Genomic DNA, 22,301 nt, shown 5'->3' with positions numbered 1-22,301 from the left:
TATATATCACCTAGAGCTTAAACAGAATCAAAACTACCACCTGTTTTTCTGAGACAAACCATTCAGCTCCAGCCGTTTCAAGTGGATAGTATACGTAATAATAAGATAGCCAATTCACTGACCAAAAAGAATTCCATGTTTTACATAATATCTATAATATTTATGCAGTGGGAAATATCCTAACATCACAAATATAACTATGACTATATTTCAAAATTACAAAACAGAGGGGAAAGTTCGTTGTTTTGAGATATAATATTTCATGATTACTGCTTACTTATGCAGCTACAATAATGAATAAAGATATGATCCCTTATAAAATGCGCCGCAGTAGTAATCGTGCTGCATGTGTCAATTTAATTTTGCTATACTGCAGACCTGCGATGGACTCACATGTGGGACGAGGGAGGCGTGGGAGGGAAGAGACTGTGACTCTGCCTACGGGTGACATGACAGCTCCCAAGTTCTACAAGAAAATCCGTCAGGGAGGCTCCCCCCAAACAAGCTGCATCTGTCCCTAGCCTGCATGTTACTGAAGGGGAAAAGCCACTGCTGATCCAGATTCAGGAAAAATCACTACTGCAAGGCAAAAGAGTCCGCGTTTCCCCGATGTCTCAGACAAGGATAACCACGACTATTTCATAAAACACCAGGAATATTGCTAAAATTCAAGTACGCTTCTACCAGAGAAATGAATACATACGTATAAAATAGGAAACTTTTCGTTTTTAAAGAGAGAAAGGCCCTACTTACCAAGGGCCTAAATGAACCGCGACCACGGCTGCCAGGCTTTATTTTAAACTCCACGAGAACTCTTAAAAAGACACATGATCCCCACTTAGCAGGTGTGGAAACGGAGTTCGGGAGGGTAAGTGGTTTGCCCAACGACTCTCAGCTGAGAAAGGGTAGTGCTAGCATCTGAACCTAGAGCTCACCGTAAGCTTTCCACTAACCCTCACTACTTCCCTGGACTTTATTAAAAAATATGGAATTTTCACAGATTCAATATTTTAATTCCAACTTACAAACCATTGGCAGAATTCAAAAAATTGTGGAAAATGTTAGGAAGAGAACTCGTCTTAAAAGCTGGACTGTTGGGTACTTTATACGTATCACATCCACCATAAATTCCTGTTAAAACAAGCTAGTGTAGGGTGAGTGGGAGGACTAAGAGCTATAAATATCTCAGAACTCTAGTACGGAGATAAAATTTTCCATCTCGAAAAAAGCTACGTTATAGTAATTAGGTTCGGTATTGTTACTAGACCCACTTGAGTGTAATAATGACAAAATCATTGTTTAAATAAGACTTTCCATTCTTCCTGCTCTGTGATGCTATCTCATCAAGGCCCAAGTCTTTGGTATGAACACGCTGAAATGATGTGTAATCAGCAAGGATGCTAAAGATAAATTCTTAGAGACGTGAAGCAAATACTTCCTCTCACTGTAAACAAAATGACCGAGTCCACTCCTTGAAGAAATCAAGCTCTATTTATATTCACTCTCCTGAAATGGCACAGGCAGCCTTAGAAGGAGAAGTTTATAATAAATCCCTATATTTGGAAAACACTGTTGCTAAGCACCTTCTAACATTCAGCAGAGTTTATATAACTCATGTCTCTGCTACATAATTAACATTGCATGTTTTCCAAAAAGTGCGGTATGCTTATCTATGTTGTTAATTTAAAACATTATAAATTTTGAGGGAATTAATAAAAGGCTATGCAACTAATTAATTAGAAAGGCAGCCTAATCCCAGGAGGAATACAAACACAGACATTAAATGTCAGGATGTGTCAGAGCTGAGCCTGTAAACAGCTTGTCCGCTTGAGATAAAACATTTCAAAATGCAGCTGCTCTTTGCTTAAAAAGGTGAGCTACAAAACATTAGGCTTTTGGACAAGTCACCACATATCAAATCATAGTCCAGCTCAAAAGTTAATTATAAAGGAAATATAACATTTGAAAATAAGCTTCACACCCAACCCTCAGCATTAAACATTACGTCTGCTCGGATATTAAGAGATCCTAGTGTTGAAAGCAACACTACTGTAGCGTTTTCAACTTTCACGTTCATTATGGAGACCAAGTTAAAAGACACGGAAAATATGTCATAACACAAGAAGGAAAGATTAGGAAAGCTGAGGGTAAGCACACTGCAAAAGACGCAGTGTCGAACTGTGGAAGGGACTGTAAACCTCTGGCCTCTGGAAAAGCTTGCAGATACGTACTACAGGGATTGTGAGCTTTTGTATTAGAATCCATAAGCGCTAACCTTTAGACTACAAACAATCAGGAACATAGTTCACGTAGGTTTTATGAAACCCTGGATCACTTCTGTATGCTATGACGAGACACCTGTGCACCACGTTCTGTTAAAAAGAGCAGCTTCCCCGACGGGAAGGCCGTGCAGGAAGAAGGAAGACCGCCAGCCAGCACACAGCAAGGCTCAGAGACGCACAGGTCCACGAAGCATAACCAAGCAAATGCTACGAGGAAGAACGTATGTCTGTATTCTCATTTGTATTTCGAATTGTTAATTCTCAACTGTTTCATTCATTGTGGCTTTTCCATCTTTCAGAATTATTTATCATTTTTAAGTTTTATTCAGAACCATCATTCATACCTGCAGGACAAACGTGGATACTCATTTTCTCCTAGAGCAGGAAAGTTAAATGATACAGTGTGTAGCGGAAAATACTGTCGCATAAAAACTCTGGGAGGAAACTCGAAACTCTCAGAGGAGGTCAGAGCATCACATTCCCTAAATTTAATGCAGTTGTTTAAATCAGTTAGAGACTCTTCAGAAACCAGACAGCTGTCTGGCCCAGATGCGTGGATCTCAGGTGCTGTCCTTCACCAGCGGCATTAACGTCACCTGTAACTTGATAAAAATGCAAAATTCCTGGGCCCCGCCTAGACCTACTGAACCAGGAGGATGGGGCCCGAAATTGTGATTAACGAGCTGGCAAGTGCACCTCACACCGCTTTAAGCTGGAGAGCCCGCCTCGGTCGGGGACTCCAACGCCTGCTCACAGGCAAGTGCAGGACCTGCGTGTCTAACTCCCATGGGAAACGCTCTGCATACTGACTTGGCTCCCACCTCCCTACTCGATGCAGTCCGCGGAGGGGGCGGACTCCCAGGTGAACACGATGCAGAATGAGGTTAAGAACCAACGACCTATGTCCTGGGCTCTCAAAGTGTGCTTCCCAGAGCAGGAGCAGCAGGAGACCTGTCATACATTCGCGAGTACAGCCACACCTACCGAGTCAGGAACTCTGGGAGTGGGGCTCCTGCCGCAATCTCGTGCCCTAAGTTCCCCAGGTGATTCCGATACACCTCAGAGGTTGAGAACCTCTGCTCCGAGTGATACTATGTCCTAAGCTGACAACACATGAAATGAATCTGAATTCTGTGGAGAAGAATAAGTAACAGAGACAATAACGTGGGCACTCAGGATACGTCGCCTGGAGCTGGAGTCTCTCTCGTCTTTACAAACCTCGAAGTCAAGGTGCCTTACTTTCCAGGTGAGCCAGCGGGCGTTCTCAAGCTGTCCCCTAAGCATAGCACGACTGGTAAACAATGAAAATGCTTCCTGAAAAGCTCTGATTTTAAACAAAATAAAGTCCCCACCCAGAGCCACAGTTGAGAAATCTTACAGTAGGAAGCCAAAAATGGACTGGAAATGTTTGCGAAAACAGCAGCAGTTACTGAAGGTGTCTCGGGACGGTTACACCTTGTCCACTGTCCCTTATAAAGGCGTCAATAACCATTGGGCATTGTTCCCTTGGCACAGAGCGGGGCTCTCTGAAGGTGAGAGGGAGGAGGTAGTGAATCTCCCCAGAGGTTAAAGCCACGTCTCAACTCAACTGAGATTACTCAACACTCTCATTAGACTACCGAGGCGAGGAGGGGGGCCACGACTCACTACATGCCCCAGCTTTTGCACGCATTTCTCCCATCGAATACTTCTTGGGCACCCGTCACGTACCGAAATCATTAACATCACCTCCAAATATTAAGATGGTACCATGACTTTAAAAAAAAAAAAAGATTCTTTGTGTGTAATTCTAAGGTCAATGTAACGACTGTGACTGCTTCCACTTGCCCAAGGAAACGTGCCATGTTAAAAAAAAAAGGGGAAGGGAACAGTTTAAACTTCCCAGGCAGCCGTTTTAAAACACTGAGAACCATTCATATTATCCCCTAATAACTGCTCTAAATTTCAGTAGGATGCCACATGAAGTGTTCAAACCGTTTGCTTTCTAACTAGGATAGCAGTTCCATGTTACCGCGGGGCTGAGTGTCTTCTTCTTGCTCCGTGCATGCGTCGTGATACATGGGGACGCACCTGTTCGTTCAGTAGGTGCGACAGGCTTACACCCACCCGTTCTATCACACTTGAGCATAATTCTACCGCTTGTAATGTAGAATTTGAGTTTTATCTTTCTTTCTGAGTTACACTATTAACCAATTTTATAATTTACTCAAGTCAAGTCCTCAGTCAGAAATTATAAAACTGTTTCAGTGAGAAATGCAGTTAACTTCTCAATCAACCCCTGCCTGCTCTGCGGCATTATTTCGAAGAACGTGGGAGAAAGCCTTCAGCCATTCAGGCAAACAGCACAGAAGCGAGGACAGCGAGGTCAGGGGTGGGGAAGGCTGGCTGGAGGAAGCAGCCAGTGAGGCCGGGGCATGTCGGTGAGCCACTTAGGGATTTCTTTGTGGTTTTCTCCTTTACTTCTTCTAAGTCTTCCTATCCTTTTTTTTTTTTTTTTTTTGGTAATTCATGTCTTTCTTCTTCTCCTTTATGTCTAGGGAGTGTCACATTTACAAGGGCGCTTAAGATAACATCTGCTTCAACCTCAATTTATAAATGGAGAAAAGTGAGGCTCAGAAAAGGCAAAGGCTTTACCGAGATCGCGAGCCTGACTCAGAGGCAGGTCTGTCCCGCCACTCCCCTGCCTCTTTAGAAAATCCCCTGCAAAAAATTCTAGCACACTGTTCTTAAACTTTATTCTGCTACACGGCATTAAAGAACAACACCACATAACACAACACACTTCAGCGTTTTAAGCAGTACACACAAAACCACATATTTCCCCTGCTGGACGCTTTAATTATAACATTTATCTTTTTAAAAAATGACCTCATAATCTGATTCGCTGATGAATTAGGGAAAAATAGATCAGTTTAGTACCTGAGAAGCTGCAACTATCAAGCGGCATCACAGCCACCACTACATTCACTGCCTGCACATGCCAAGCACACCTTAGCGCACGCTTCTTCCGGTCGGAGGCCTTGCTCCGGGCCTATCACAGCTTCTCCATTAAATGCAACATAGTAAGGGGTAAAATTTCTCAAATTTTCTTGCCATTTCCCTCAAGTTCCTGGGAGTGCCACAGGGCCGTAAAAATGATGGTCCTATTTACAGATAGTATGTGACTTACATCTTCACTTTTCCCCCCGAAAGTTTCAGAACACAATTTCTGGACTACACTTACTTGTGAAAAAACATGGATATTTTCTACCTCGTAAATTGATCCTACCCTTGGTTTTATAGATAAAATAAAATTTCAAAACCTTATGCCACTCCAACGAAAGTCTGGTTCGTGATTTAATGAAGAGCATGGGTTTGGAGTGAGATGGCTGGGTTTAAACCCCAACTCCGCCACATGCCAGCAGGGGGGACAAAACCAGAGGATGCCGCCCCGTCTCGCCTTTTCACGCCCCTCATTCTGCCTGTAGGACCCTTCCTGTTCTTTAAGCGTCTGCCCAGATGTCACTTTTTCTCTATAACCACAGCACTTCCTAAGTCACAACACTTTGCACGGATGTTTGAGTACGTATCTCACTCACTGTGTAATGTTTACAATCTTTTTCCTTCGTCAGACTATTTCTGGACAGCAAGAGTCCCAGATCCCAGTGCCTCCGAGAGGGCCTGTACTTAAAGTCAGAAAATGTCTGATAAAGGATGCTGAAGGCTGAATCCTCGCCTAGACGGGCGGGTCCAAAGCAATACCTACAATGCCACGGGCACAGCTCAGACATACTGCGGCGTCGGTGCCAGGCCACCTCCTAAAGCCAGGGTCTCAATAAGCCTCTCTGCTGGTGGAGGGGATTGTCTTCAAGTTGTGAAAAACACATCTTTGAAGCGCAATAAAGCAAAGCTTAATAAAATGAGAGTACGCCCATAATCCAGACCTCGTTATCACCTAATGGGAAGAAAGACGCAAAGTTGTCCACTGATACGTCTGCTTCTTCATCGCTACGGAATTCAGTGCCATGATCAAAGCCACCATTTCCTGTGAAGCACAAGACACCAGACTGAAAGGGACCTTGTCCCAGAAGGTGCACACTTGCCTTGTAGCCTGCAGAGCCTGCAGTCCCCCTCGGAATGAGAGTCCTCTAATGTGGGAACTGCGACAGTGATCAAACAGAACGAAAGAAAACCAGTCTTCTCTGCGAAGAGGAAGATAAAGCCTCTTCCGTATCTCTTTCACGTTTCCTTTCGCACCTGTTTTTCCTTCTCGAAGCTCTTTTCCTGCACACATCAGGCCCGATGACAAGGAGCAAAGGACTAATGGAAGGGTCTTGAGAGCCTACTGAGCTAGATGAACTATGAATCAATGATGTGAAGGTAGAAGTTACTGTATTTCTGTACTAAAGCTCTAAAATAACTTAATTTCCAACTCAAGAATTCAACAAGGGTTATACTTTCTTTAAAGCATCTTATGAAAATATTGGATAGGCCACAGAACTGGAACAACAGAATGCTACATCTGACAAAAATTCCTCCGAAGAATAAAAGGACTTAGAAACATATGTCCACACAAGAAAAAGGAATAAATGAAAGGAACCTAAGATTACTGGCAAACGAGAGATGTTCTGAGGTTTGCGTCCAGCCTTTAGAGGTTACCAAAAGATAAACACATCCTTTCAGGACAAAAACAACAATGACAACAACACACACACAAAACCATCAGATCTTTTTCAATAAAGTCTTACTTGACTGATCAAAACTTTCAATAGCTTATGAAAGGAACCTGGATTTGAATATCTTTTCCACGATTAAAAACACTGAAAAATGGCCCAGACGTTGAAAGGTCTTGGGGGCCTCCTGTAACCACGGTCATGCCATGGGGAGGCTCTTAAGTCAAAGAGTCACGTGACCAGTCACGGCCCTTACACGTCCGCAGACACAAACACCCTGGCACGTCCCAAGGCACAGAATCCTTAGGATCCGCCAAGTACTTTCATAGCACTTTGACAAACACAAAGCTGATCCTTAAGGGAAATTCTGATTTTTCTATCAATAAATGCTGTCATCATTAATACTGCCACTGATGCATCCAGTCACATGCGCGTGTGTGTGCGTGTGCATGTGCACGCCCTCACCTAAGTCTGAAGGGACACATGCTATACAGTGGTTATCTTTAGGAGGTGGGATGAAGAGGGATTTTTCTTATAGTTTTCTGAATTATCTTGATTTTTTTCCAATAACTATTTTATGATTAGAAAAATATAAGCTTTTCCATTAAGAAATGAGATATAAATTATCAGTGTGTAAATAAAAAAGTCCATCGATACAGACCGACTTGGCAAGTCACTCTCACCTGCTTCATTACACAAGGCTTTCAAGTCTGCCCCTACGTAGCCATGAGCGCTATTTGCCAGCTGCAGCAGCTCGGCCCTGGTGAGCAAGTGGGGGACCCTTCGAAGCAGCTTCTGGAGGATATCTAGCCGGTCCTGAGCACTGGGAACTCCGATCTCAATCTCTCTGTCAAATCGTCCGGGTCTGCGGAGTGCAGCATCCAAAGCGTGAGGGCGATTTGTGGCCCCGAGGACCAACACCTGTCCCTCACTTCCTTCCTAACAAAATAAAATGAAAACGTTACTCTTCTAAAAGTAATATATATATAATACATATTGTATTATATACAACATGTTATATATGTAATACGTATATTATATAGACACACATACACACACGCTGTATAATTAAACAAGGATGGCGTTAACTGTCCCGGCTGCTAAGTCCTATCCCTTAAACTTTTATTACTCAGCCCACATTTTCCAAAGCGTGGCCGAAATGCTCCCCACCTAGAAAGCTTTCCAATTCTTACCTCTCTATCTACTGTAAGCACTGTCTATCCCACTCCAGCACGTTACCCACACTATTCTAATAACGTAACGCCCTACCGTGTAGTTATTAAAACTTAACTATTTTGTCTTTTTCCCTACTTGAAAGCAAAGATTATGACCTACATATTATTCAAATAAAATTTTCTTCACTGCTTCATTTTTTATTTTGATAAATTTTTAAATTCCTGAAAATATTAATAACAACGCCCAAGTATCAGCCGCCCTTGAATACGTATGGACTTTTACTCTGAGAATAAAATTTGGAACAAATTATAAAGAACTGTGATCATGATCAGCCACCTATAGAAATTCCCCAACATTCTATTCAGAGGACCCGAGAGTAATCTCACAGAGACAAGCCTCACCGGAATGCGATTCGAAGCAAGAAAGCTCAGACCTAATCCATTACACTGGATGTGCCAACAGAAAATGCATAGATTCTAATGAATCTGTGAATTATGAATTTAGAAGACGAATACAGGCCCTTAAATATCTACTGACTAAAATATCAGTGTCACATGCTTCCCATCCTGCCCAAAGGCAGAACGTCAGTCCACAGCAGGCCTGGCCCAGTGGCAGAGAAAGTGGTAGCAGCAACACAGTGACTGAGACCCTCCAACCCAGAGCCTGCTGGCCGACCTCTTAATCACCAAGAATTCTAATTATAAGACAGCTCTCCATATATATTTGCCTTTAAGGTGAAAATAGAGTCACCCATAAACAAAGATCTGCGGTCAGCTAAATATTTATATTTCTTATTACAAATCAATAAACCGGTGCCCTGGTTTCTATGAGCTCTTGTGAGTGGTATTGTTGTGGGTGAGCCCTCAGAGCTGCGCCCCCCACCCCCATCTCCAACACACTAGCAACTCTGGCTTCTCCAGCTTTATAAACTGAGAACCAAGCCTGGGACATGACGATCACACTCAGGTACTGCCCCAAGACTGAGAACCAGGTAGCGACCCTTCGCTTGTTACTCTTAAAAAGTGCAACGGATGTCAGCAAATAACAGAGATTTAATACCAAAGCTTCACATTGTTTTCACGTGTTCAGTTTCTACCAACAGGCAGTGAAAACCAAAAAGTTCCATTAGTCCAGTTTTTTAATGTGCAAAATGAGAACTTGAGATTACGTTATAATTTCTTTTGGTTCTAACATATTATGATTCTAAAAAATGAGTTATTTACAATCTTGCATAAGAAGTGTCTTCTTCTGGTAAATGGCTGTCAAGAGTCTGAATTTTTATCATTCCCATTTTCTGTTAGTCCCAAGTATCTCCCTTTCATAATTAGCACACAGATTAACGTAAGTGAACGCCCCGTCAGAGATCTGGTGACAAGGTAAATTCCTTTTAAATGTTGTACAAACACATTTTCCATTACGCTCACTTTCCTTCCTTTCATTTGCCAAACTTAAAGCCCCAAAAGAATTAAATTATACATGGGTATATAAGACTCAGTCATGAAATTTCTTTGTAAAATCCCATTTAACAGCTACATCTTTCTTACCAGCTTTTGCTTCCGGTTTTTAAGTTACTACCATTTATTACAAAATAAATCCATCATTGTATATTTTATATGCTAGAAAAACATGCCAGGTTATACTGTCCTAGCAGTTATTAAGAAATCTGCCAAAGAAAATTATTTTATGGGCCTTTCCTCTAGTTTTTACAGTTAGTATTTTCCCTTACACTAGAATACCCCCAAACTCAGACGTAGTTGATAGTTTTTGCTACTACACATGTACACGTCATTAAGGACTGACCCGTTCATGCACAGAACCATACTGGTGCCATACTTACTGAACCAATACCATCCATCAGGGTTAAGAGTGAAGCTACAACTCTTTTTTCCACTTCGTTCTGAGCCCCTTCTCTTTTAGGGCAAAGTGCATCCAGCTCATCAATAAAAATAATTGATGGGTGCCTAAAAACAAACAAGTTAAATAAATTATATACATTTAATTTTTAAGTGTGATATTACATTTCAATTAAAAATTGAAACTAGTTTTAATTCTTTAACTGAAACATGACATATCAAATTTAGGATTTAGTTAATAATATTAAAGACAAAGGCAATAGGATGCTAAGCTGAAAAAGCGTAGGTTAATTTTAGTCTAAATGAATTCACCAATATCACATTCTAGTGGATCTGCCCTCAATACACAGGACTGAGAACAGTCTCTTGCTCATGAGATGGCAGTCTAGGCCGAGACATAACTTGTCACTAGGCCCAGACATAACTTGCCACTAATGCCTACTAAACTGTCATGCCCGGATCGACTCACAACTGTGTTGTCCCTCTGAGCAGGCTTAAACTCCAAGGAATAGAAAGTAGAAATGCTCTTTTTAAAAAAATTTTTTTTAACCTATTAAAAAAAGAACTTTCAAGATGATCAATTCTTCCATAGGGAGATACGAATTCTCTCACAAGAGTAACTCCCAACTACCAGGGACAACAAAAACATCCTAAACAACAAGGCACAGCCCTCGGTATTGGGGCTCCACACTACACATTTCATCCACTAGCACTGGAAAAAAGCACTTTAAAAATGGAAGTTCTTTTGATAAGAGAGCAGTAATTACAAGTTAAATACCAAAACGATGATAGAGATGTTAGACAGCCACGTTACAAATAATATTATTTTAGACCTGATTACAGACTACACTCTAATGCTCCTCACAATGCAACATGGTAGCCTAATCTGAGGAATAATCAATAGGAATCGCTGCTAAAGAGCAAAATATTTGTTCCTGTGAATCAAAGTGTAATATAACAAAGTTTTAAGCATAAAAGGTTACTACTATAAATGCAGTCTAAGGGAACTAGATATAGTGGATACGCCTAACTACCCAAAAGAAAGAAAATCATAAATGTATATCTCAAAGTTACATGACTCAACAAACAACACTGTCTTAATTCTTTCGCCTCATGGAATTTTTTAAAATTGAGATGTAACTGACATATAACTTTTTATTAGTTTCAGGTGTACAACATAATGATTTGATACTTGTATATATTGTAAAGTGATCGCCACAAGTCTAGCTGACACCTGTCGCCATGCATAGTTACTTTTTTTCTGTAATAAGATCTTTTAAGATCTACTTTCTTTACACCTTTCAAATATGCAATGCGGTTTTATTAAGTATAGATGTCATACCATGCCTTACACGCCCAGGACTTACCTGTTTTCTAACTGGAAGTTTGTACCTTTGCTACCTCATGTAATAACTCAATTATCAAACTTCCCAAACAGCACAAGAGCGCTGCTGGATTTACAATCTAGTTCTAGTGCTGTCGCTACTAGTCTTGTACTATTCTTTCATGCTTCGTATAAAGTGCTGGTATCTCTACTTTGATTCATACAGCTTCAACTACTAATTTCGAACATTAAAAATAAAGAATACCGCAGAGTGGCTTCAGCAAATATCTGACGTAACCTGGCTTCGGTCTCTCCATAGAATCTGTAATAAATAAAATACATTTAAGGACTAACGCTTACTGTTTTTAAAGTTTTGTCTATTAAAGGTCATCTGACTTTTCGAATATTTCCAGAATATTTAAAATTACTTTCAAAAATAATTTTCCAAACTTAATTTTTACACACATTAAAAAAGCGAATTTAAACTATTTCAACATATGAAACATCCAGCCAGAATACTACGAAGCCATTTTTTAAAAACCACATTTAAGAGGTATATTTAATAACACTGTTTATTCTATTAAATGATGTACCTACTTGCTTATAATCTCAGGGCCATTTATCACAGAAAAGTAGGCTCCGACTTCATTAGCCACCGCCCTGGCAATCATTGTCTTTCCAGTGCCCGGAGGGCCATAGAGCAACACTCCCCTAGGGGCAGGAATTCCTACGAGAAGGAAAACGCTGGAGTCAGCATTACCGGTTTTTTCTAAGTGTTGTCATATGGCTTCAAACACGACTTCAAAATATAAACTTCTTACATCACAAAACTAAAGTAAGTCAGACCGCCTCGTTTCCCCCCAGAAAGATGTACTAACCAGCCAGACGCTGATCTCCAGCAGCGACTGTTTCCTTCTCTGCAGACCAAGCCAGGCCGGGCATTGGTAAAACACTGGCTGGACACCCGCACTGTTGCCAGCCCAATCCCACACTACCAGAAAATGAAGTCTGGACGACCAGGGCATAAAGCGAGACACCAATCCCAATTTTCATCGAACTAGACATGCTTGGGGAATGTAAGCATTACTAGCAAAATGTCAATCCCAGGGTTCCTTTTTTAAATGTATTTTTTATTAAATTTGATTGGGGTGGCATTGGTTAATAAAATTATATGGGTTTCAAGTGTACAATGTCATATGTATACTGCATTGTGTTCACCACCCCAAGTCAGATCTCCTTCCGTCATGACATATTTGACCCCCTTTACCCTTAGCTACCTCCCCCCATCTCCTACTCTCTGATAACCGCTAAACCGCTGTCTGTGTCTACGAGTTTTTGTTCATTTTACATATATAAAGATTCATGAAAAAGGAAAAAGCAGAGAAGGAGACGGTATTCAGCAAATAGATGCAGGGAACCTGGGCAGTCAGCACCCAGAGGAAGCCCTGAGTTTTCTAGGGCCAAGTCACTCCCTTGATCCCCTGCCACAATGCAAAGACACCCGCACACAGCTACGCTTCCTGACCAAGAGGTCCTATCCAGTGTATCTGAGTGTTCGGTTTGCTTTAGTCATTACAGCCGATCTGGCGTGGTAAGATACTCATTCTAGATCCAATCCTAAGGACTGTGCAAGTATGCAATTAAAAGGGACAAGGCTGCAACTAAGTCACATCGCGACCTAAGGCGAGCAACCACAGAAGCAGGCTCACTTAACTGGCATCTCCCAAGGGAATTCGCACGTCCTACCACAGCTACCACTCAGAAAAGGAAAACAGGAAAAGAGGGTGAGCGATTATCAGCGAGGTGGAAGGAGCCAGGTGCTTTTTAGTTTGAACTGAACCATTTTGGGTGCAAAACAATGAAGAAATCATACCATAACTCCGGAAAAGTTCAGGCTGTTTGAGAGGCAATTCAATTATTTCCCTGATGGCTTTCAGCTGACTATTTAAGCCTCCTATCATGTCATAAGTCACTCTGAATTGGTTGTCTTGCTCTTTGGAATTTGTACGAATCTTTGTAAAATTGACTCTGGTTGTTGAGGAAATAAAATAAAAAGTATCAGTGCTGCATTTTGCTCCCAAGCTGGCTGACTGTGGCAATCTCTCTTCATCGGTAAGCTGCTCATTTCCTTCTCCCGCAGAAGCAAAACTGCATTTAAGACTCGTGGTTTCCTCTAACCCAAGTCCACTGCCACCACCGGGGCTCTGTGTGACATCTGACGAAACGTCGCCAGCTCTATTTGTCATTCTGTCATCTACTGGTTTGCAAGAAGTACTGCTCGATGTGGGGTCCCAAGGCTCTTCCAGACCCAGCTGGCTTAGCTGTAAGGACATGTCCAGGGTACTGGCTTCCATGCTGGACCGTTCGGAGGCCACTCCCTGGGCACCGGCGTCAGGGTCATGCTGACGCCTTCTCAGTATCATGCCATCGGCCCCTTTCACTCTTAGCACTTGCAACTTGCACGGTCGTCCATAGAATGTCACATACAGAAAATTGCCGGGTAGAACAATCTTGCCATCTAGAAAACAATTTGTTCAATAGATACGTTAGCATAATTTTCCACCCATGTAACGTTTAAATACCAATTGTCTTAACAAATCTGATTGAAAAAACTGAATCGAAGATGGGAGTATTAATAAAATAATTTGTCATGAGAAATCAAGGACGCAACGTTCTCCTGGAGCTCCATCTGGAGATCGGAGAGGGACAAGATGCAACGTACATCTAAGATCCCACCAACTGTATCAACAAATGGCCAGACCTTCCACATTTGACAGTAACCTAACCTAAAATGCCCACCGAAACCAACATGCCAGGATAACGTTTCTTCCTGGAAAGATTAAGAACTCGAGGGCTCAAAGTCTCACTTCTACCCCTGACTTTGTCCACAGACAAGCCATATACTCTCTCCACTGCTCAACTGCCCCTCAAGTAAATGGCGGGGAGAAAATACATCCCTATCTTAAAAGGACAGTAATTCTTTAAGGAGAATATTCTCTGCGTTCACACTATTTTGAAGAAAAATTTTAAGTACACAAGATCTCAAAGACATATTACTTTTACTACTGCCATGCTTCTTAAAATTTGAAAAATTATTTTAAAAATGTCTCACCTAGTTTCCTCAGAAGACACCCAGCCAATTGTTCTTCATTAATATCCACATTTTTGTCACTAGAGAGGGTGGCAGGAGTGGGGGAAATAGAAATAAACATCGAGTACACCAAAAACTAAAATATGAAATGACACATACATAGTTGTAATGTAGACCAAAACAAAAGCATAATTCATTTACAACCGGGAAATGATTTACACAATTTTGGAATGGTTTACGATTTTCAAATATTTCTTATAGCCACTAAAATGTCATTTTCGGTTTGGTGTCCCAGTGGTCCAAATTAGTGTTCTTCACAATACAGGGTACTCTCCATTAGTGGACCGTGAAATTATTTCAGTCAATCTCACCCAGCACTTTTTTAAATAGAATACAAAATGTGAGAGTACGTCACATATAGAAAGGGTTTATAAATGTTGCTTTGTAAAACACTATTTTGTTATACATACACCTCTACATACTCATGTGTTGTTTTAGAGATTATAAGCTACATAAAATATATATACTCATATATTTATGTTATATACATATATACACCCCTAAGAGCGAAGGTTCAATATTTGCTAATTCAGTGTCTATGGCAACTTTGTAGAACACAACTACCACAAATAATAAGAATCAAGTGTGTATTCATAAAAAGAAGAGTGGGAAATAGAACAAGAAGGAAATTTCATGAATCAAATGTATATACATACGAAAGAGAAGACTGGATCTCTCTAAATGCTTAAATTTACTCGATTATAGAACTCTGAAGTCAGTTATATTTAAATTGTTCCTATTTATTAAACTTTTAATAGAAGATATTTACAAATATATTCAAGAACAGTAAGAACACTCAACCAGTTTGCTTTTGAAAAAAGAATGGGTGCAGATAAAATCATTTCCACTAGAAGGAGCTCTAACCTCACTAATGAAATTTTTTAGACACAACTGAAGGATTTGAGTAACAGATTAAAATGATTGATTTTTCTTACTGGAAATTAAGTTTCTTATCTAAGCTCTGCTGACACATTTAAAACATGATTTTTTTTTTGAAATAAAATTTTTAAAACTAACCCTCCATTTAAAACATACACAGTCCCACCACGGTGGGTGATCATTATCACCTAAGACTGTTGTGCCCTCAAGAAGTCACATTAGTTGTTAGCAGGTCATCAAAAATCTAGTAACTGAGTGCTGTAACCGCAGGCCTGTTTGAAAACAGTCTGAAGAATAATCCTGCGCAATCTGAGTGGTAATACTAACCGACCCATACAGGAGCTGGTTTCCTCATCTGTAAAATGGGATAAGTATGGATACCTTGCAGGATGTTTAGAGGATGATTAAATGAGAAGAAAAAGTAAAAAACCATATGTGTGTTTGTGTGCACGCGTGTGCACGTGCTAGTACACAGCTGGTGCTCGATGTGTTGTGTTCCTTTTCCTTTCTCCCTTTTATTTAACCGTTCACTAAACCGTTAAATGCTCTGAAAACATCTTCTTGTTTTTAAAGGAAAAAACATGCCAAAGTTCAAGCTTCACATCTACAAAAGTAGTAAAGAGAGAAGAAAACATTTTAAAATCAAGCTAAACTGGAAAATGTTTTCTGCTTCTTACATATAAACACATCCCCAAAATTGTAACTAATATGATATTAAAGTACCAAAAGATGCTTTTTTAAAACAAACTTTGATAAGATTTTTATAGGCAAACAATCAAAATCCTGTTAGATACAAAATATCCAAGAGGAGGATGAGTGATATGCTTTAACTATTGTTAGGTTGAATCAAACAATTAGTCTTTGATAAGGGACTATTTAACAGTCTGATAGAAGCAACTTTCACTAGATCAAATTATCATTGAGTTAAAATATACAATCAGTTACTTTGCTCGAGTGGTTTTAATTAAAACTTGTTTCTTGCCTACTCACCGTAATCTACTCCCTTCTTTACAACTGTAAAAAAGACAAGAAGCCCTGATTATACTGCAGACCAAGATGAAAAACATTATTAAACATCCATCAGTAATAATTTTTCTTGCCTACCATGTCAGGGCACACTCTAATCACAGGACATTAGCATCCTTAATCCCTAAGTTACATAGCAATCATTTAGTCTGTGCTGTCTAATACAGTAGGCCACTAGCCACTCGCCACACTGGTCACCAAGTGCTTAAAATGTGGCTCGTCCAGATTAAGATGTGCTACAACTGTAACGTACATACTGGATTTTGAAGACTTAGTTTGAAAAAAAGAATGACATTTTACTAATAGTTTTTTATAATTACAAGTTAAAATAAAATTTTACATATAATAGTTAAATAAAATACATCATTACAATTCATTTCACCTGCTTCTCCTGACTTTCTAAATGTGGATGCTAGAAAATGCAAAATTACATATGTGGTTTACGTCTGTGACTCTCATTATATTTCTACCAGGCAGCGCTGATTCAGTCACCAGAGAAAGAGCCAAACCTGAGTGCCACGTCCATTTCCTCAGCCTGCAGAACAGCACCCAACAGAGGCTGGACCTGGATGGTGTCACCAACCCGGACGCCCACGTTCTTCTGTGCTATATCACTCAGGCCAACCTTGCCTCCAGGAAATCCCGACACAGGCCAGGCCGTGTAGACCTGCCCAGAACACAGGAAATTAAAATGAGAAAATCAATATTCACCGAGTATTATTGACTTCTAAGACGGAAAACTAAGCACTGCCAAGTAAGTGGATCTGCAACACACAGCCCTTACCCCAAAGGAGTTACAGTCTGACATGAGTTACCAAGAAAAGTTGTACAAATCAATCTTTCTGTGAAGATCAGGGACGATGGCAGTGAAAATGGTAGGAGACAGCACGACGCATTTAGGAAAGGAGACAAAGGCTTCGGCAGGGGAGAAGGAGAGTACTGAAGGCGAGCTCGGGGTCAGGGAGGCCGGCGGGACACAAACTGCTTCCGGGAAACAGTGAGGGGCCTGGCACAAGAGTTTCGTGGGAGCGCGGGCATCAGACTTCAGAGTTAAGGGAGAGCAGTGGTCATTTCTAGCTCCGGACAGTGAGCTGAGCCTGCACATTTAGTCTTCTCTCCCACAAGACACAGGAAAGGATTTTGAAAAGTATAAGCTCAGAACAATGAAAAGAATGGGAGGCGTGCCAGCAGCGATAAGAGATATCTTATCGAGACCTTTCCAGAGGGCCCCAGAGGAGGAGAGAACACCCAGTAATGAAGCAGAAGATATGGCAGGGGCAGGGGCTGGCGGCAGAGAAGAAAGCCAAGCTGCCGAACGTGACCCAGAAAAAGGTCTGGGCTGAGAGTCTCAGGTACGATGAATGGCAGCGGGGAGAGGCACAGCTGAAAACGGGGAGGCTAATCAAATATTTGTGTGACTCGAAACAACATTTCTGTAGAGGAAAATCACAAAGGAGAAATAGGGACGACCGTGTGTGTCTCACGACCTCCCCAGGAAAGGCCTCTCTAGCGTATGACATCTGGGGACTATATTTCCATCATCGTCGCAGGCATCGAAGGAAGGGAACGTTCATACAGACGTGAGGGTCTTTTAAACTATAGTTTTTTCATTTATTCCTGTTTGTGTTGACAATTAAAAACAAAAACATCTCAAATCTTTGTAAACTAAGGAAACGAAAAAGGCTCTTACCTCTTGCTTTCCATGCAGACTGGTAAGCAACACTGGGCGACCTATACATATATTTGCAGACTTCATGGTGCTGAGTCCAAGTTGAACGAGGGAATTCTGGAATTTTTTAGGAACTTTGTCATCTACCAAGAAGGAAAAGAAAATCATTGTTGTACTGTTCTGTAACTGAAGCTAGAGCACGCTTTCTTTGGGAGTAAATAAAAATCTTCTGCCCATGTAACCACATGAATGCACTCACCATGCCTTGGAGAAACCACTGTTCTCATCTTTCTTATTTTAACAGACTAAAAACCAATGCTTTTTGAGGATCCGCTAACAGCGCGAGCGCTAACCAAAAGATGTTTTACGGAGTGGGTACTAGTTTTTGTTATTTAAAAAAATGTCTTTAATTTCATCGAACACACTTGCACCAGAGAGACCCTGGGTTTCCATACTCAATTCCAAGCCAAGTCAGTTACTATGCAAAGGCTTTACCCGGGGACCGGGGACGTTACCGGACTAGAGGATTAAGACACATCTCCACTTCTGACCCACATGACAGCAAATAGACATCTCTCTTCTCCGTGCCCAAGACCACGTGGAGAAGAGAGTAACACCCCGGGCGGGCACACTCACACCAACTGAAATGGCCCCCCGTGATGTCCACTTCTGGCCAAAGGGGCCCAGAGTCCAGCCCAGTTAGCGACACTCCAAAAAACGCCACAGCACCAAAAGCTCCAGCCCGCCTCACCCACCCCCTCGAGCTCCATCTCTGGTCAGCTGTCCATCCTGATTCTCCCTGCGCCCCACGCTGCCAGAGACCAGGATTCAACGTCACGATGTTCATGTGCCTCACAGTGTGACTTTCTCCAGAACTATACACTGCTTTGGGACGGGAATTGAATCATATTTATCTTTGTATCTCCAGTGCCTGGGAACGCATCAAATATAGCAGCTGCACATTAAATATCAGTGAAATGAACGAATGTAGATGAGAAAAATAATATTTTTCTTTTCAGCACAAAATCCATGAAACACTTGATAACATTTTAACCTGCCACAATCTTCCTCATAAGATTTATTATAAATATCATGATCATAGAGCTCTAATACTAGCATTCTCTAATAGTCAGAAAAACAGCTTTTGTAATTAAACAGTAATTAAGTCAATGAAAGCAAAACCAAGAGGTGTGTCTAATTTATTTTACTCTCTGCCACTACAAAATAACTTCCCAATACGTTTAGTCTCCTCCTGACATCAGATAAACGAATCTAGAAAAACTAAGCATTTCACAGAGCTAAGATTAACGGTACTGAGTATAAACTAAAATGAGAAATTAAAATTTCCCATGAACATCAAGTCTTTCATTCAGTTTAAGCATCAATAACAGCAAAGCGACCCATTCGATGACCTCATCATGTTCCATTTCTGCCACTTCTTTCTTCCTGAACTTCCCCTTCCCTTGGGACATTCCCTCCCAGGTGTATCGGTCCTCAGCAAGACTCTAGGTTTTCTTCTCTTCCCTCCATCCCATCCTGCTCAGTTTCACCACGCACCAGGGTCTGACAAATCACTAGCGTCCCGAAATACCACCGCTTCCTCCCTATCACTCATGGAGGTCAAGGTCAAATCCCATCCACTGGCCTGAATTCTCACGCGCCTCCACTGTACCCTCTACTTACGACACGCAAATCTACTCAAGCTGCCACATAATTCCTGTCACCGGCCCTCATTCCTCCAACACTTTAAGCTTCACATTTACTGGGCACCTTATGCGCCAGGTTAACTAATGAGGTAGTAGTACAGGTAATGTCAAACAACCACCCACCCTTCCTTTGGTCATTCAGCAAATATTTACTACGCGCCTACTATACGGCAGATACTACGCTAGACACAGGACACAAAAGCGGACACAGTCCTTGCCCTCATGGAGCTTACAATCTAACAGGATAAGACAGTTATTAAATGATCACTGAATAACTGCATAATTATAAACTAAGATTAATGCAATAAAAAAAGAGGAAAGCCTTTACTGTGAGATCTAATTTGGAAGAATAAGAGAATGCTTCCCCAAGGACGTAATGTTTCAATTCAGATCTAAAGAGTAGGAATCAACTAAATGAAGAGGAAAAAGATACTTCTCAGCAAAGAGAACAGCCTGTACAGGGGTCCTGGGCAGGAGGCAGCACTGCATATCCAGGGAGAGGATGGCCAGAGAGGTGGGAGACAAGGGGGGGCCACATGAAGGTCAAGGCTGCCCAGAGCAGCAGGCTGTCAGGCTGCTGGTCTTTATTCTAACACCGACTGGAGGCCAGTTAGGGGCAAAGAGCAGGGTGATGCAGTATCTTCATGTTAAAGATCATTCTAGCTGCAAAAGTACAAAGGCTAGTGCAGTGGTCCAGGTGAGAGCGGATGCTGTCTGGGATTAAGCAGTGGGAACAGAATGAAGAGGAGGAACATGGGAAATACTTAGGTGATTAAAATATTTAGGTGAAAATATTTAGTGATGGACTGAACACATAAGAAGTGAGAGATGTGTCACGGTGACTCCCAGGTTTCTGAAGTTTGAAATGGGAAAAACTGAAGAGGGCTAGAGTTTGTTTTGTTGGAAGAAATGTAAGTTCTTGAGGTCAGTCTTGAAGTACTTTAGAAAAATCCAAGAGAAGTGGCATAGCACGCTATTCAAAGTGTGGTTGGCAAACTGTTATTGGTTCGTGACAAGGTAAGTATAGAAAATTAGAATAAACGTTTAGAAGCTTTAATTGCAATCTGACAATAATTTTACATCTGTTGAATCGAATAAAAATTTCTATTTTTAAACCTTTTTTCTAGTAAATTATTTTTATTGTATTTTACGATGGTGCTGATCTGTGATATATTGTAAATTTTAAAATCTCTATAGCATTTGATAAGCAGTGGTCTAGAAGACAACCGACTCAAGACTTAGAAATAGTATATATTAGGAAAGTAAATCTGAAAATGATGAGGGTATAGATGGGAAACTGGGCGGTGAATGAACGTGCCAAAAAAAAAAAAAAATTATAGAGAGAAAAAGACGATTTCAGGACTAAGAACTGAAGAACTTCAACAGCTGACCATCAGGTGGGAGAGGATGAGCCTGCAAAAGAAACTGAGGAAGTATCAACAAAAAGATGAAGAAAAACTAGAAAAGTTTAATGACACGTAAGCCAAGAAGTAAAGTGTTTCGTAAGAAATGAAAACCTGTCCACTGGATTCTCAACATGGAGATGGGTGACCGTGGCAGGGGCAGTGTCCAGGGAATGGCGGCTGGAGGTCAAGGAGTACGTCAGAGATGAGGAGGCAGGGACCGCTCACTCCATTTAAGAAGTCTGGCATTGAAGGAGTGGAGAGAGATAGGGTGGTAGAAACAGAGCCTTTTTGTGTGTATGTTTTCAAGATGGAAAAGAAATCAGTAAGTTTCAATGTCAACGTGAAGGATCCACAAGAAAAAGGGAGTAAATACACAGGACAGAACATGTTGTTCTGATCCCCAAGGGAGATTAAAAACTCATGTTAACTCTTAAGACTGTCTTTAGGGTCTGCATAAGACACAAAAATTTTGCTACGTTTACTCGGATCCCTTTTTCAAAGCTGTAACCCATAGCACCTTCACCGATAAATGACTTTTCATATAAATCGTTTTTCCAACTCAAGAGAGCCATGATCTTTAGAGTCAAACACATCTTAACTCGAATATCGCCTCTGCCGTTTTGGACCTGTGAAACGAGGTGAATCCCATTAACTTTTCTTCCTCTGCAAAATGGGCAAAAATAATACAGTACCATCTCCCAGGACTTCCGTGAAGATTAAATGAGATAACTATGCGACGTACCTCACCTAGTACGTAATTAACAGCTGCTAGTAAATACCAGAACTTGTGCAGAGGTAAAAGAAAAAGCCACCTTTTTCATTCCTAAGACTCAGGGATGTCTCTTAGGAAGCACCCGCATCTCTACCGAACTGGGCATTTAGCTTTGTAGAATCCTACGCTCGCTAGACAGGAGCAATTTTGCCGTTGACTATGCCGTTAATTTTATATGAGGCAAAGTTGTTTCACGTGCGATCTGGAAATTCAAAACAATTTACAGAAAACAAACCCCCAAAACCGTTGACCTAGCCACGGATCAACCACTTCTGCCTGACGTCTCGGTGCAGGCGCGGCTCCGGGTGGCTGACATCCTTCCGTGCCCCTCTCACACCTCCGCGTGGCCCGACTTTCAGAAGCCCCTGCACCCCGAGGCGGACTCCTCGGTCTCCGCCCCCTCAG

General features: G+C 41.3%; 1 protein-coding gene across 1 annotated transcript in view; it reads right to left on the bottom strand.

Annotated features, from left to right (window-relative positions):
- AFG2A (AAA ATPase AFG2A) overlaps window positions 1-22,301 on the bottom strand; it is a 232,585-nt gene that overhangs the window by 183,688 nt on the left and 26,596 nt on the right. Inside the window, exons 3-10 of the mRNA XM_039879553.1 lie at window positions 18,034-18,155; window positions 16,853-17,010; window positions 14,400-14,458; window positions 13,161-13,805; window positions 11,885-12,014; window positions 11,553-11,609; window positions 9,948-10,071; window positions 7,618-7,873 (exon numbers count right to left, since the gene is read on the bottom strand). Of these exons, the coding sequence (XP_039735487.1) occupies window positions 7,618-7,873; window positions 9,948-10,071; window positions 11,553-11,609; window positions 11,885-12,014; window positions 13,161-13,805; window positions 14,400-14,458; window positions 16,853-17,010; window positions 18,034-18,155 (1,551 nt within the window). The remainder of the gene's footprint in view (window positions 1-7,617; window positions 7,874-9,947; window positions 10,072-11,552; window positions 11,610-11,884; window positions 12,015-13,160; window positions 13,806-14,399; window positions 14,459-16,852; window positions 17,011-18,033; window positions 18,156-22,301) is intronic.

Source organism: Pteropus medius, unplaced genomic scaffold, assembly GCF_902729225.1.
Source record: "Pteropus medius unplaced genomic scaffold, Ma_sr-lr_union100, whole genome shotgun sequence".
Lineage (NCBI taxonomy): Eukaryota > Metazoa > Chordata > Mammalia > Chiroptera > Pteropodidae > Pteropus > Pteropus medius.
The sequence above is the reverse complement of the archived record's forward strand: the minus strand, read 5'-3'. Positions and strand labels throughout refer to the sequence as shown.